We start from the raw sequence: 15,000 nt of genomic DNA, 5'->3' as shown, positions 1-15,000 counted from the left end.
TAAAACATATATTCTGCAGGATCATTGTTTCCATAAACAGTATCTCAATTATTCATCTTGAACAAGTCATGAAATCAAAAGGTTGTCATTATAAAACAGGAGTGTTGTGTTGAATTCATGCTGCAACACAAACATTGAACAAATTGACATATTCTCAGATATCATACATTATATCATATTTACAGACATCACACATTATATCAACCTCAATCATAGATTTAACAAGTCAAGTCTCTGCTATTCACAGTGAAGGTCCTTTTACAGCGCAGCACTCTAACAGAACAAGGACGTCCAGTCAAAGGAACAGAACCCTTCATCTCCTCATGACCACAGTGGGGTCATCAATGTCAACATTGACCTGGGACAACCTCTGTATCTGTAGTCATGGTTACAATCAACCACACCCCATCATGTCACACAGGTGTGTGGGGACAGAACTGTGTTTCCATGGAGACCAAGGTGTTCCTCCAGGACACGGGAGGCTACTCTACCTGGCACAGGGTCACTGAGGTGTTCATCTCATTCACCCTAAAAGCTGGGTAGAGGGGCTCAGTGAATGTGGTGTGGAATGTGTGCAGGTGGGTCATTGTGTCAGAGGAGATGCTGTAGAAGGAGAGTACGCCAGCTGACCAGTCCAGGAAAACTCTTACTCTGCTGGATGCAGGTAACCACTCAGGTAAAGAAGTCATTTCTTCATTGTGCCAGACATAGAATATGTTCTCCCTCTTACACAAACACCAGGATTTGTCATTGACTCCAAGTCCACCGGCACCGTTGACTACCTTCCTGCTGATGGTCTTATATGTCACTCCTAACTTTATATTCCCCTTCATGTCCACCTCCCAGTAATGGCGTCCAGTCAGACCCTCTCTACACAGCACCTGTGGCTTTACATCAAACCTCTCTGGGTGATCAGGATACAGCTGATCCTCTTCAACCCACTCCACCCTCCTGTTGTCCTCAGACAGAGAGAGCTCTCTGTGTGCTGTGTTTGGGTCCAGACTGAGATCACAGGCATCTACAGATGAGAGGAGAAACACTGGATTACAACCTGTGTTAGAGTGTGTGTGTGTGTGTGTGTGTGTGTGTGTGTGTGTTCCTGGCTATGTTAATGTCATGGAATTTTACACCTAGTCTCAAGACTATTCAGATTCATATCTTTTCTTTCAATACCTATTCATCCAGTCCCCTGCCTTTTGCTATTGTAAACACCTCAACCTTTTGTTTCTCTCTCTCTTTTGTAATTGTAAACACCTCCTCTACCTCGCTCTTCCTCCTCTCTTTGTTTAAGTCAGAAGGGCCACACCTTCTGTCCTTCCTGTCCTGGCTCAGACCTTTTGTTTTCTTTGTCCATATTCAAAGTGAGTTTTCATCCCTCGACCACTGTTTGATATCCGTCACCTTACGATGACGTATAGACAACTCAGCCAATCAAATATCGGTTGCACCACATCCTTGCTTTGAGCAGATATAAGGAGGATATCCGGCGAGCTCATGTTACTTCTGTTGGTGAACCACTCTGTGTTTTACTTTGAGGTCCGTTTGCAATCGTATTGTTTTCTTAATAAATCTGACTGAACCTATTTTTGAGCGAACCTGGGCTTTGGCAAATACTTCATTTTTCTCAACTACATTAACATTTTGGAAAATTAAATATGAATTGATCCAGGAACAACAAGGTTAAAGTTTAAATCAAGTGTTTTCCACATATCAAGTCAATGGATGGATGTGATTCCCTCAGGTTATTGTTTTGTACATTGACCAAAACAGCTCTTCAAAACAACAACTTACACTTATTAAGCAGCTGTGGTTTCACCCAGATCTCTTCATTATGGTCCACACTGTGAGAGAGGCAGAGGAAGAGAGTGAAAGAGTGATACACACACACACACACACACACACACACACACACACACACACACACACACACACACACACACACACACACAACATATGTACTGTATGAAGAGCAGTCTAGAAAGGAGACAACTGACAAACAGTGATAACTCAATGTAAGGATCTGTCTGTGTGTGAAGTACTGCTTAAAAGAGTGATGAGGCAGGAGCCAATATCAGGACCCACTGTTCTCAGACTAACATGAGAAATACAGACAATCTGAAAATGGTTACAGCAACAGTAACTGGACTTAAAAACACAGCTCTGCAAAAAATGGCAAAAACATGCATTACTAATCAATACTAACTTGAGTTTCTCCAGCCTTAAGAGTGGATCAGAGAGCAGCTTCACTCCTGAGTCTCCTGGGTGATTGTAGCTCAGGTCCAGTTCTCCCAGGTGGGAGGGGTTTGACCTGAGTGCTGAAGCCAGAGCAGCACAGCCTTCCTCTGTGACTCGACAGAAAGACAGCCTATAGAGAGAGAGGTCATCAGGATATTACAACAGCTCTGCTGCACTCTGCTGGTGAGAGATGGAACTGCATACAATGTGTTTACCAGTATGATGCATGATGTAAAATGAGAGCAAGTGACATAAGAGAAATTGAATAATCTATTATTTGCCAAATAAAGAATAATATATTCTCAGCTACATATCAATGTTTACCTTTTCATCATAAATACATTGATTTGTGGAATTATCAACATATTTATCTCTCATTGGTGAGTTATGTTTCTAAGAACTGACCTCAGTATCTTCAGTCTACAGTTGGGACTCTTCAGACCATCAGAGAGCAGCTTCACTCCTGAGTCATGCAGGTCATTGTGACTGAGGTCCAGCTCTGTCAGGTGGGAGTTTGAGCTGAGGGTTGAAGCCAACTCCTCACAACTGTTCTCTGTCAGGAAACAGTTGTCCAGCCTAAATAGGAGATGCAAATACATGACAACATGCTGAGTAACAAGTAGACTAGAGTGAGAATTTAGTCTACACACAGAAAAGTCAATGACAACATAGTGACTCACAGGCTAGAAGTCATGGAGAGAGTTGGTTGAGCCACACGTTAGTCAGTGTGTAGTAACAGAGAACATGTCGTTCATGTGTTCAGATGAAGCAGTGTTTTAGTCCTGAGCCCTATGTTACGTCCTTCCTAACTACTGACCAGAGATCAGCCAGAGATCAGTGGTGCTCAGCTGAGAACTGGTATCCTTCCCCTTTCTATTGAAGTAGGTCGGTTCACAGCGAAGCCAGAAGAGAACAGGATATGCTCATGCATTATGTGGGCTGTGATCTAAAAGATGTTGAAAATAAATTTCATTTCATATTTTATCATACATTATATTATGATTTGAGGATTCCCTTGTTTGATGAAATGCAAAATCAAGACCCTGAGCTGTGCTGGGCAGATAATGGCCAGAAGCTGAAGTGGTTATTTAAGGCTGAAGTATTTAAGATTGCCCCGTTTTATTTATAAGGCCTGAATTAGAGAACAATCTGTTTTTAAGTAAGATATGTCAGGCTCTCCTGACATGATGTGTGAGTTCCAGTGCTGGGTAAGCTACTTTCAAAACAAACTATTACACATTACGAGTTACGTTCATTTGAGAGTAATTCATTTATTTATAAGATTACATTTTAAACAATCCTGGACATATGTGAGTATGAAAATAAAACTATACATACAGCAAACCAATATTTTACGAGCTAGGCCTAGGCTAGCTTACTTTAATCTTTTACACTTTGTTTTCAAATCTACTGTAGATAATAAACAAACTGAATAATCATGTAATAATTGGCATCCATGGTTGAACCTAATTGCTGACCTATATCAATATGTAGCCCTACAACCTGCGGTGTCCTCCAAGGATCCATCTTAGGCCCTTTATTATTTTCTTTATATATGCTGCCCCTGGGTTCCATTCTACGGAAACACAATGTGTCTTTCCACTGTTTTGCTGATGATGTCCAACTGTACCTCCCCCTGAAATTGAACTGTAAGGATTCCTTTAAGCCTGTAACATCTGCGCTAAATGACATCAAGACCTGGATGGACTTAAACTTCCTTAGTCTGAATGATGGGAAGACCGAGGTTATTTTGTTTGGTCATAAAGACAGCCATGTTAGCAACCTAGGGCCCCTCGCTGCCAAGAATCGCTCTTTTATTAAAAGTCTTGGTGTCACTTTTGATACTGGTTTTAAAACAAATTGGCTCTGTGGTTAAAGGCTCTTTTTTCCAGCTGAGGCTCTTATCCAAACTGAAACCGTACCTCTCTCTTAAGGACCTGGAGACAGTCATCCATGCTTTTATTTCTTCAAGATTGGACTACTGTAATGCCTTGTATGTGGGCCTTGACCAGCGGTCACTGAGGCGCCTGCAATTGGTCCAGAATGCTGCTGCACGCCTCCTGACTGCAACCAAGAAGCGGGACCACATCACACCGGTGCTGGCCTCCCTCCACTGGCTTCCTGTTCGCTTCAGGATTGATTTTAAAATCTTAATGTTTATTTTTAAGGCTCTACATGGTTTGGCCCCCCACTATCTGGCTGAACTGATTCAAGTTCGTGCGACATCTAGAACCCTGAGGTCCTCCTCCGAGACTCTTTTAATAGTCCCTAGATCGAGACTTAAGACCAAGGGGGACCGAGCTTTTGCGGTGGCTGGCCCAAAGCTCTGGAACAGCCTCCCTCCACACATTAGACACACAGAACCTAGGGCTCTTTAAGTCTCAGCTTAAAACGCACTTGTTTTCACTGGCTTTTGAGGCCTGATAGCCTACATCCCCTGTCCTGTTTTGTGTCCTGTCCTTTTATTGTTCTGTGATTATGTGCACTTTATTCTGTTTTTTGTTTTAGTTTATTTTATATATTGTACAGCACTTTGGTGCAACTTCGGTTGATTTTAAACGTGCTTTATAAATAAAGTTGACCTTGACCTTGACCTACAAAAAGCTGGCTAGATAGGAAACCTGTTACAAAGGCTGATGAATGGTAAATGGACTGCACTTATACAGTGCTTTTATCCACAGCACTTCACAATGGCCTCTCATTCATCCATTCACACACCAATGGTGGCAGCTGTCATGTAAGATGCTAACCTGCTCACTGGGAGCAATTTGGGGTTCAGTGTCTTGCTCAAGGACACTTCGACATGTGGACAGGAAGAGCAGCCGGGATTTGAACCGCCGACCCTGCGGTCATTGGACGACCCACTCTACCACTTGAGTCAAGCTACCTAGCCTAACCTATACCTAGGGCTCTGGAGGGATAGTATTACATACTACTAAAATACCTAAAGCATGTGTTTTTAATTCTGAAAGTGCATTTTGCGTGTTCTTTTTCTGATTCTCAAAGTTGAACAGTGGAGTAAAAGGGCACTTGGAACTTGGCCAGTAAGTCTCATGATAAGCTTTCTAAAAGCGCTCAATTCTACTGTTGACAGAGGCAGCATGTCTTCGGCAACATACTCTTACACAAATCTCCTCAAGTCTCGGGGATCAAGGGCAGATCGAAATCCAAAGAAATCGAATCTATGTTGCTTGGTTTGCTCTCGTAATGGGAGTGTATCCATTGTGAAAACATAGCACCTGTAGCCATTGTTGTCTTCTCTTCGCTGGTCATGTAGCGTTGCGCTGTAGCTATGCAGATTCCAGGTGAGTGGACTTTACCAATCAATCATTCATCCTCATTCTCCCCCGTTCCCGTTCACACCCCCCCAATCAAATGCCAGCAAACAAACACACAGACAATAAACTTCCCTCTCCCTGTGCGTGTGTTTCAATACCGTAAGTAACAAATTTGACATTGTAACTGTAACAATATTACCGAAATCCTTCAGTATCTGTAACATGTTATATTGCTTAGTTACTGCCAACAGCAATATGTTACTGTAATGCATTACTTTTGTAGCGCGTTACACCCAACTCTGGTGAGTTCACAGGCCTATATGTGTTTTGGTGTGTTTTGTGTTTTATTATAAATATATTGTGTGTATTTTGGATGTTTCTTTAATTATATGTTTGATCTTTGTTTATGAAAAACTGAGCGGAAAGTGTTTCATAATAAGTCCACATGGGCTGGGCTGCATTTGAAGCATGACACTTAAATAAAGGAATAACTCATCATATACGATCCCTACAGATGTGATGGAGTGTGTGTAGACATGCGGTATCAGTCAGTTTAATAAAATATTACCGCATTAAAGTTTAGTAACAAGCTAACAGTGATAATGAATGTTAAACATGAATACATTCAAATATTCTCTCCATCTCTCCCACCTGGTGTGTCCCATACAGTATATCTGAGGGTCAGTGAGTCACCAGAAAATCAACTGAACTGAAAAAAGACTGCATATGAACATGCTCTAAGAGTGACAATGTGAGACCAACAGACTGTCCAGCCATGTGTCCATTGTAGGGTTGTCATCATGTGAAAACCCCTGTAAAGGTACTGACCTCAGTGTCTCCAGGTTACAGTGTGGACCTCTCATGGCAGCGAAGACAACATGCAGGTCATCATTCTCGTCATCAAATATCTTATTTCTCATCTTCATATAACTGTTAATGTTCTTCAGGTGCAGCTCTCTCAGAGGACAGTCTGGTGTCTGGAGGGTGGAGGCCAGTGATTCACAGTCCTCAAGGCTGAGGATCATGTCAGTCAGTCTGTAGAAACAGAGAACATGTCCTTCATGAGCTGGAGTTGCCAGGGTTCAAATCCCATCTCTATCTCTTTCACAGACCTACTGTATGTCTCCTGTCACCCCACCTACTCCCTTCCTACTGTCTAGAGGAAACACATGTCCTCTGTCCTTGTAATGGCACCAATGTCGTGGAGCTTGTCAGGTTTGTAAAGTAGCTTGTAACATGGTGGTAGGAGTGTAGACACTGAATCTGCTGAGTTGTATGTTTTCTTTTTACTTTTAAAAATGATTGCACTATGTCAGTAGATCCAAACAAACCAATATACATGAGAAACCATAAACAATGAAATGAACATTATGTATGTATAAAGTATTAATGTGATAAGTGTGACTGCTATGTGCTAGCTATAGTTTTGTTGTTGACTCCATCATCCCAGCCTCCATCTTTGGTTCTATTTGACTCTGTCAGGGGATTGATGGATAACATGCTGCTCTGTGCCTTTGCTGTTGATCATGTAGCACATGCATTTCCAGACTGAGAGCTTTCTGAAGCAGAACCATACTGGTTGCTATGGTAAATGGTAAATGGACTGCACTTATACAGTACTTTCATCCAAAGCGCTTTACAATGAAGGCCTCTCATTCACCCATTCAAACACACATACACACACCAATGGTGTCAGCTGCCATGCAAGGTGCTAGCCTGCTCATTAGGAGCAATTGGGGGTTCAGTGTCTTGCCCAAGGGCACTTCGACATTTTGTCAGGAGGAGCAGGGATTTGAACCGCCATTGGACGACCCGCTCAACCTCCTGAGCTACAGCCGCCCGTCTCCGGGCTCTCCCCCCACACTCCCCAGTCCAAACCCTGTGTCTATATCGCCCTCACACGGACAGCTGGCTTCGCTCAAATGTTTGTTTTGATTTGTGGATCTGCCCCCTAATATGTATTCACTCCAAAATTGAATAGGTTCTACTGTAAGTTGGCCTATGCTACACCCCTCCACCAAGTTTCTTGAAAATCGGTCTGGTAGTGTTTGCATAATCATGCTAAGAAAACAACCAATCAATGAGTGAACACACATCACTGACAACATTACCTCTCGCCCTGCGCTGTTGCTGGAGCGGAGGTAGAGTACACTGTAAACACGAATACATTCAGATAATAAATACACCCTCTTTCCCACCTGGTGTGTCCCATATATGTCTGAGGGTCTGTGACTGCACAGAAAAGCAACTGAATTAACACAGTCCTTTAAAACAATCAGCGTCATTTATACTAGTGTGATATGTGTCAGTTTGACATTAATATTTACATTGCCTTTCTGCATTTCCTCACAGCTGGGATCAGTCTGTTATGCACTTTCTTGGCTATGTTGTATTTCCTCTGGTCCATCTCATCCAGCACACCCTGTGACATCAGAAGTGCGTTGGCCAGTGCTGAGCAGTGATCTCCTGAGAGAGCTTGTTTATCTCGATCTGGTGACATGAGGAACTTGTGAATGTCTTCATGTACTGAACTGTCTTTCATCTCAGTCAAGCAGAGGAAGAGATTGACTTGCCTCTCAGGTGAGAGGTTCTCTACATCTGGCTTCCTAAGGTATTTCTTCATCTCCTCAACAGTCTCTGAGCTGCTCTCTGTCTGTGGCAGAAGGCCATGTAAGAGAGTCTGGTTGGACTCCAGTGAGATGCCAAGCAGGAAGCGGAGGAACAGGTCCAGATGTCCATTCTCACTCTGTAGAGATTCATCCACAACTCTCTTCAGCACCTCATGCAGGGGCAGCTCTGTCGACACATTCTCCAGGAGAGACTCCAGTGAACTGATGTCGTTTCTCACACAGCAGTAGAACACATAGACAGCAGCAAGGAACTCCTGAAAGCTCAGGTGCACAAAGCAGTACACCTTGTTCTTATACAGGCCATGCTCTTCTTTCAGGATTTCTGTGCACAATCCACTTTCCACTGCTGCTTTATTGAAATCAATTCCACACCTTTTCAGCTCCTCCTCTGAGAATATGAGATTTCCCTTCAGCAGCTGTTGGAATGCCAGCTGGGCCAGTTTCAGAATGTCGCCGTCTCTTGATTTCAGGATCTGCTGTCTAGACTGATCTTTCTCGTTTCTCTCTTCATACTTTCCAAGCGCCACCCCTGTTTGAGTGATCAGGAAGTGAATGTACATCTCAGTCAGAGATGTAGGGATCTCTCCTTTCTTGTTTTTACTCAGCATAGGTGCTAGAACCTTGGCAGTGATATAACACATGATAGGTATGTAACACATGATGTAGAGGCTCCTTGTTTTCTTGATGTGATCGATGATTTTGTTGGCTAGTTCTTCATCTTCACTGAACTGCTTCCTGAAGTACTCCTCCTTCTGTTGGTCTGTGAACCCTCGTACTTCAGTCATCTGGTCAATGCACTTGCGTTCAATCTGTTTGGCTGCTGCAGGTCGTGTGGTTATCCAGAGGAGAGCAGAGGGAAGCAGAGTTCCATCAATGAGGTTTGTCAGCAGCATGTCCACTGATGATTTCTTCATGGTATCCCTCAACCTCTTGTTCTGACTGAAATTGAATGGAAGTTTGCTCTCATCCAGACCATCAAAGATGCACAGAACTTTAGAAGATGCAAACATGCTTGCATCTGCTATCTCTGAAAGTTCAGGGTGAAAGTAACACAGAAGGTCATGCAGACTGTACTGCTCATCCTGGATCAAATTCAGCTCTCTGAATGGAAGCACAAAGATGAAATCTATATCCTGATTGGCTTTCCCTTCTGCCCAGTCAAGGATGAACTTCTGCACTGAGACTGTCTTTCCTATACCCGCCATGCCTTTCGTCATCAGAGTTCTGATGGATTCTTCTTGTTCAGGACGGGGTTTGAAGATGTCATTACAGTTGATAGAAGTAACTGATGATTTTTGGAGTGATTCAATCCGCCTGATCTCATGTTCTGTATTAACCTCTTTACTCTCTCCATCAGTGATGTAGAGCTCTGTGTAGATGCTGTTGAGGAGAGTTTTTCTGTCTTCTGTAGTCCCCTCAAACATGAATCTGAAACGTTTCTTCAAACTGTCTTGAAGTGTGTCTTTAACTCTTTTTTGGTTCAGCACAGGGGAGAATGGGAGAAAGTGAAAATGTAGAGTGAGACATGAAGAATAAAAAGCATAAAACAACATCCAGTACAAGCAGAATCCTCATACAGTAGCAGTATATAGATCTGTGAAACACAATGGACCCTTCTAACAAAAACATTCTCCTGATTTTACATATCTCACCTTTGTTTGGTGGCACTGCATGGTGTGGCCTTGGCTACGCCTTCTGAAATTATAAGGAAAAACAAGACCCATGATGTCCAAGACCAGGACGATACTGTCCTACAGAACCTCAGGGATGATAAAGGACGATACTGTCCTTCAGAACCTCAGGGATGATAAAGGATGATACTGTCCTACAGAACCTCAGGGATGATAAAGGATGATACTGTCCTACAGAACCTCAGGGATGATAAAGGACGATACTGTCCTACAGAACCTCAGGGATGATAAAGGACGATACTGTCCTACAGAACCTCGGGGATGATAAAGGATGATACTGTCCTACAGAACCCCAGGGATGATAAAGGATGATACTGTCCTACACAACCTCAGGGATGATAAAGGATGATACTGTCCTACAGAACCTCAGGGATGATAAAGGATGATACTGTCCTACAGAACCTCAGGGATGATAAAGGATGATACTGTCCTACAGAACCTCAGGGATGATAAAGGATGATACTGTCCTACAGAACCTCAGGGATGATAAAGGATGATACTGTCCTACAAAACCTCAGGGATGATAAAGGATGATACTGTCCTACACAACCTCAGGGATGATAAAGGATGATACTGTCCTACACAACCTCAGGGATGATAAAGGATGATACTGTCCTACAGAACCTCAGGGATGATAAAGGATCATACTGTCCTACAGAACCTCAGGGATGATAAAGGATGATACTGTCCTACACAACCTCAGGAATGATAAAGGATGATTGTGTTCTTGTAGCAGTATGACCTTCTGGAGGGGACAACAATGCTACTGTAGCACAGACAGAAGCGCGGGATGAACAAACACACATATGCGCGTGCCCGTGCACACACACACACACACACACACACACACAGTTTACTATAGATTATCAGGCTAACTTGGTAGAGCTCTGGTGCAGTATGTTCTCCATATGTTATCTCTTAGATAGTTTGGAGTTCATTGTTGTCATGGTGCAGTTATAGATAAGAATAAGAAACACAACTTATTTGTTTGTGACAAGATTAAATAAACATAATCTAACAACAGAGCTTACCAAGGTCCTGGACCAAATGAGCCTCTTTCTCCTGGAGGATCCTGTAGAAGGCTGATTTGACCTTGACTCCCCCGGATTTTAAGGCGTTGTCCAGCTCCCTCATCTGTTCCTGTCTGGTCCGGGTGGTACGGATGGTAGAGTAGAGCTCATCAGGGATCATACCCTTCTGGTGCAGTTCATCTGCTATAGGCATCACCTCAGCAACCCTCTGAATGAGCTTAGACCAATGTGTGTCCACAAACTTTGCCTCTAGAGAAGAGAAATACACACACAAACACACACAGAGAGAAGAGAATGGTAAACTGGTAGCTTTTACTTCTAAACATGTCCAGCGTTCCACCTCAGTACAGACACACAGCCTCACCTCTGTCTTCTCTTGTCCTCTCTGTCTCACTCTGTCCATCATGAGAGGTGGAGGGCCTGAGGAAGAAAAAAGGTGTCGTCTTATATTCGGGGTCTAGACTTTTAAATGTAATTATACATTCACAACAGCAGATGGCGCTGTTTCCCCAAGCATGCCACCGCTTTTCTCCCTCAAGGCACAACACACAGTGACGGGTGGCTGGCTATAGAGATGGAGAGACGTGAGCTGTGTTCGGAATCGCTCCCTCGTTCCCTCACTCCCTATTCCCTATATAGGGTTCACCATGTAGTGAACTACCTAGGGAACGGAGAAAATGTAGGGTACATGCACTGTTCCCTGCAAATCAAGGTGAATTGTTGGTAATAAATAGTGAACTATATAGGGAACGAAAATTCCGTGGAGAATTCGGACACTACAAACAAAATGGCTGACGCCCTATATAGTGCACTATACAGTGAATAGGGAGCGATTCCGAACATAGCTGTGGTATATAATAGGCGATTTTACCCTCTGAGAGTAGAAGACACATTTGTCAAGTATTTCTTAGTTACATTTTGTGATAGAAGAAGCTAGTAATTATTTATAGGGATATTGTGCTATTTTGGACATTTAGTCCTATTTGTGGTCTGTTTACCATTAACTTGAAACGTAGAGATCATACTTTCACTGATCATTCCAATATTGAGCTAGTTGCAGTTCCTATGCAAGCTCTCACTGGACTACAATGGAAGTCAATGGGGCACAGTGAATGTGGGTGTAGTCTTACCAGTCTCAGTATGCTCTCCTGTGAAATGTATTGCAATCCTAATATTTTAACATGTTTGGCATGGCTTGGACATAAGCATTCCGCTGGCACTTGTTTTCACTGCTCCCACAGAGGACTATGTTGAAGTCATGCCAAACACCTAGAAATATTCGGATTATGATACATTTCACAGGAGAGCATACTGAGACTGGTAAGATTATCCACACCCTGGAACTACAACCCAGGAGCAATGTTGACACTGCCCCCTATATTCACACTCTGGTACTACAACCCAGGAGCAATGTTGACACTGCCCCCTATATTCACACTCTGGTACTGCAACACAGGGGCAACATCAACAAGATATAATCTGACTGATAACAACTGAACTCACCTTGAGTTTCTCTGGTCATTAGATGCTGCTCCACTGTTGTCCTCCTCTGTCTTCCCCCCTGCTTTTCTCTTCTCTTTTGTCTTTCCATCTTCTATCTTCTCCTCTGGCTCTCCCTCTTTTCTTTTCTCTACCTCCCTCTTTTCTATCTCTTCCAGACTTCTTCTGCGGGCTGTGGAAATGATGATGCTTTCTCTCCTCTGTTCTGTCCTCCGTTGAGAGTCCAGTCTCCTCACTCCGATATTTGGAAGTATTTCTCCCCATGGTCTGATCTCCTCAGTCCTTACACCATGCATTTAATTTAGTTGACTTGTTTGTCACTCATGCCTTATTCCTTCACCTGACAAGAGTTAACTGGATTCTGAACAGACTGGATTCTGTAAGAGTCATTCACAGGTGTTTTAAAAAGCCCTGAAGCCCTGATGTCCATAAATGTAGTCAACATAACATGTGACTTCTAGTTCCACTGAGTGAGTCCAGGATAGAGAGGCAGAGAGACTCTGTTCTAAAGCTATGCTAGCTGTAGAGTAGCACTAAAGAGTAAACACAGAGCACAAATACACACACACACAGTCACACTCTTCTCTCTTTTGGAGATAATAATCAGGGTGTGATCATAACAAGCAGAGACATTTACATGCAGCCATTTAGCAGATGTGAACACATTAGTCTCTGACATCTTAGAGTGTATAGGAAGGAATGTCTATGATGTAAATGATATTGTCATGTGAATATTTAGTGTATATAAATGCAGGATTCTCACCTGACTGCTGCAGATTCAAGGTTGTCTCTTCAAATGTCTGAATCTTTCTGAGAACAAGGAAATAATTTACATAAAAATAGACTCACCTGTCTAAGAAGGGACTTCAGACCTACATATTTGTGGTTATCTATGTGGGTGTGTGCATGTGTCTTTAACAACACACAAGGAGCGAGAGAGAGAGAGAGAGAGAGAGAGACATACTTCCTGTTTACTGTCACTCAACAACACATTCTAATTCCAATAGAACTTTCTAATGCAAATGTAACTATCCACAATGTCACACCAGCTTCCTTTCTCTGCATATTCATGACGTTTACAAAACATTATACACAAACATTTACTGACCAACACATGTACCATTCATTTAGAACATGTTCAAATGTAAATAATTGTATCCAGTGGGATGAAATGGTTGTATTCTTCCACACGTAGTCTCATAGGATCTACCTCCATATGAATCATTATTCTAAATACTAAAACTGACTTCTGGTAATGAAACGCTCAGCAGACTTCCTGCTACACCATTCTAGCCTCTGATCTGATCTGAGTTCTGTTCAACCAAGAACACACACAGGGGTGTACTGGACTAAGAACGTTCCAGAAACAATGTTCAACAAAATAGATATACCAGTATATGTGTATATATGCAAATATTTAAGATTCTCACGTCTGCTGCAGAAACAAGGTTGTTTCTTCAACTCTCTGGCAAGGAGGGTCATTACACTCGTATAAACACGCTTTGGAGGCAAAAACACGTTACGTAATGCTACATTTGTGTGTGTGTGTGTGTGTGTGTGTGTGTGTGTGTGTGTGTGTGTGTGTAGGATCAGACTTCCACTAGTATGTGTGAGTATGTCTCTTAGACCATCATTATAGCAAGACGCAGCCCACTGATGATGCAGGGTCTTTTATTTTGAAACCCATTTGTCTGTCTGATCTTAGAGTACATAGGAAGGAATATGTTACAAATTTAGTGTAGAAATGAAGGATTCTCACCTGACTGCTGTAGATTCAAGGTTGTCTCGTCAACTGTCTGAATCTCTCTGAGAACAAGGAAATGATTTTCACAACTGACTAAGGACACGCACGCACGCGCACACACACACACACACACACACACACACACACACACACACACACACACACACACACACATTCACCCTCTAGCACTGTAGAGCAGCTAAATCCACAACAAGTCACTACGAGCTTCAGATCTCTGTGCCGATGCCCTCACATGACCTCTCTATACGGGTCCAGACTGGTTTCCTGTCTTCTACTGGTTCTGCCCCACGGCCATCAGCCAATCCTCCTGTCTTCTATTGAATCAGTATTGAAAGTGCATTTTATTTTTTTCATTACGGGACAATTCTGTATTAACGACGACTTGCATACCGTTGCAAACGTGGTAAGTTTTCTGGGTGTGATCATAACAAGCAGACACATTTACATGTAGACATTTAGCAGATGTGCTAACACTAGTCTCTGACCTGATCTTAGTGTTGGAAGGAATGTCTATGATGTAAATGATACAGTGTCATATATTGACTGTATTAATGTAGGATTCTCACCTGACTGCTGCAGATTCAAGGTTGTCTCTTCAAATGTCTGAATCTCTCTGAGAACAACAACATGTAAATAGACGTACCTGTCTAAGAATGGAATCCAAACCTTCTACATATTTGTAATTATCTATGTTTGTGTGTGTGTGCGTTTATCTTTTACCAGTGATTCACAAGTAGAGGGAGAGAGAGAGAGATAGTGACCTTGTGAGGAGAGGGACCAGACCCTACATGTGACCTTGTGAGGAGAGGGACCAGACCCTACATGTGACCTTGTGAGGAGAGGGACCAGACCCTACATGTGACCTTGTGA

At 42.7% G+C, this 15,000-nt stretch overlaps 1 protein-coding gene across 1 annotated transcript in view; it reads right to left on the bottom strand.

Moving 5' to 3' along the window:
• Window positions 1-434: 434 nt before the first annotated feature.
• Window positions 435-15,000, bottom strand: part of LOC311327326 (NACHT, LRR and PYD domains-containing protein 3-like) — a gene marked incomplete at its 5' end in the record, with an annotated part of 20,111 nt that continues 5,545 nt past the window's right edge. The window contains 8 exons of the mRNA XM_084460358.1: window positions 435-1,018; window positions 1,792-1,841; window positions 2,204-2,365; window positions 2,641-2,811; window positions 6,342-6,548; window positions 7,841-9,613; window positions 9,796-9,838; window positions 10,866-11,114. Of these exons, the coding sequence (XP_084316484.1) occupies window positions 483-1,018; window positions 1,792-1,841; window positions 2,204-2,365; window positions 2,641-2,811; window positions 6,342-6,548; window positions 7,841-9,613; window positions 9,796-9,838; window positions 10,866-11,114 (3,191 nt within the window). The 3' untranslated portion in view covers window positions 435-482. The remainder of the gene's footprint in view (window positions 1,019-1,791; window positions 1,842-2,203; window positions 2,366-2,640; window positions 2,812-6,341; window positions 6,549-7,840; window positions 9,614-9,795; window positions 9,839-10,865; window positions 11,115-15,000) is intronic.

The sequence above is a fragment of the Borostomias antarcticus genome (assembly GCF_949987555.1).
Source record: "Borostomias antarcticus genome assembly, chromosome: 31".
NCBI classification, from domain to species: Eukaryota; Metazoa; Chordata; class Actinopteri; order Stomiiformes; family Stomiidae; genus Borostomias; species Borostomias antarcticus.
Note: the sequence above shows the minus strand (reverse complement) of the source record. Positions and strands in the feature narration are given on the sequence as shown.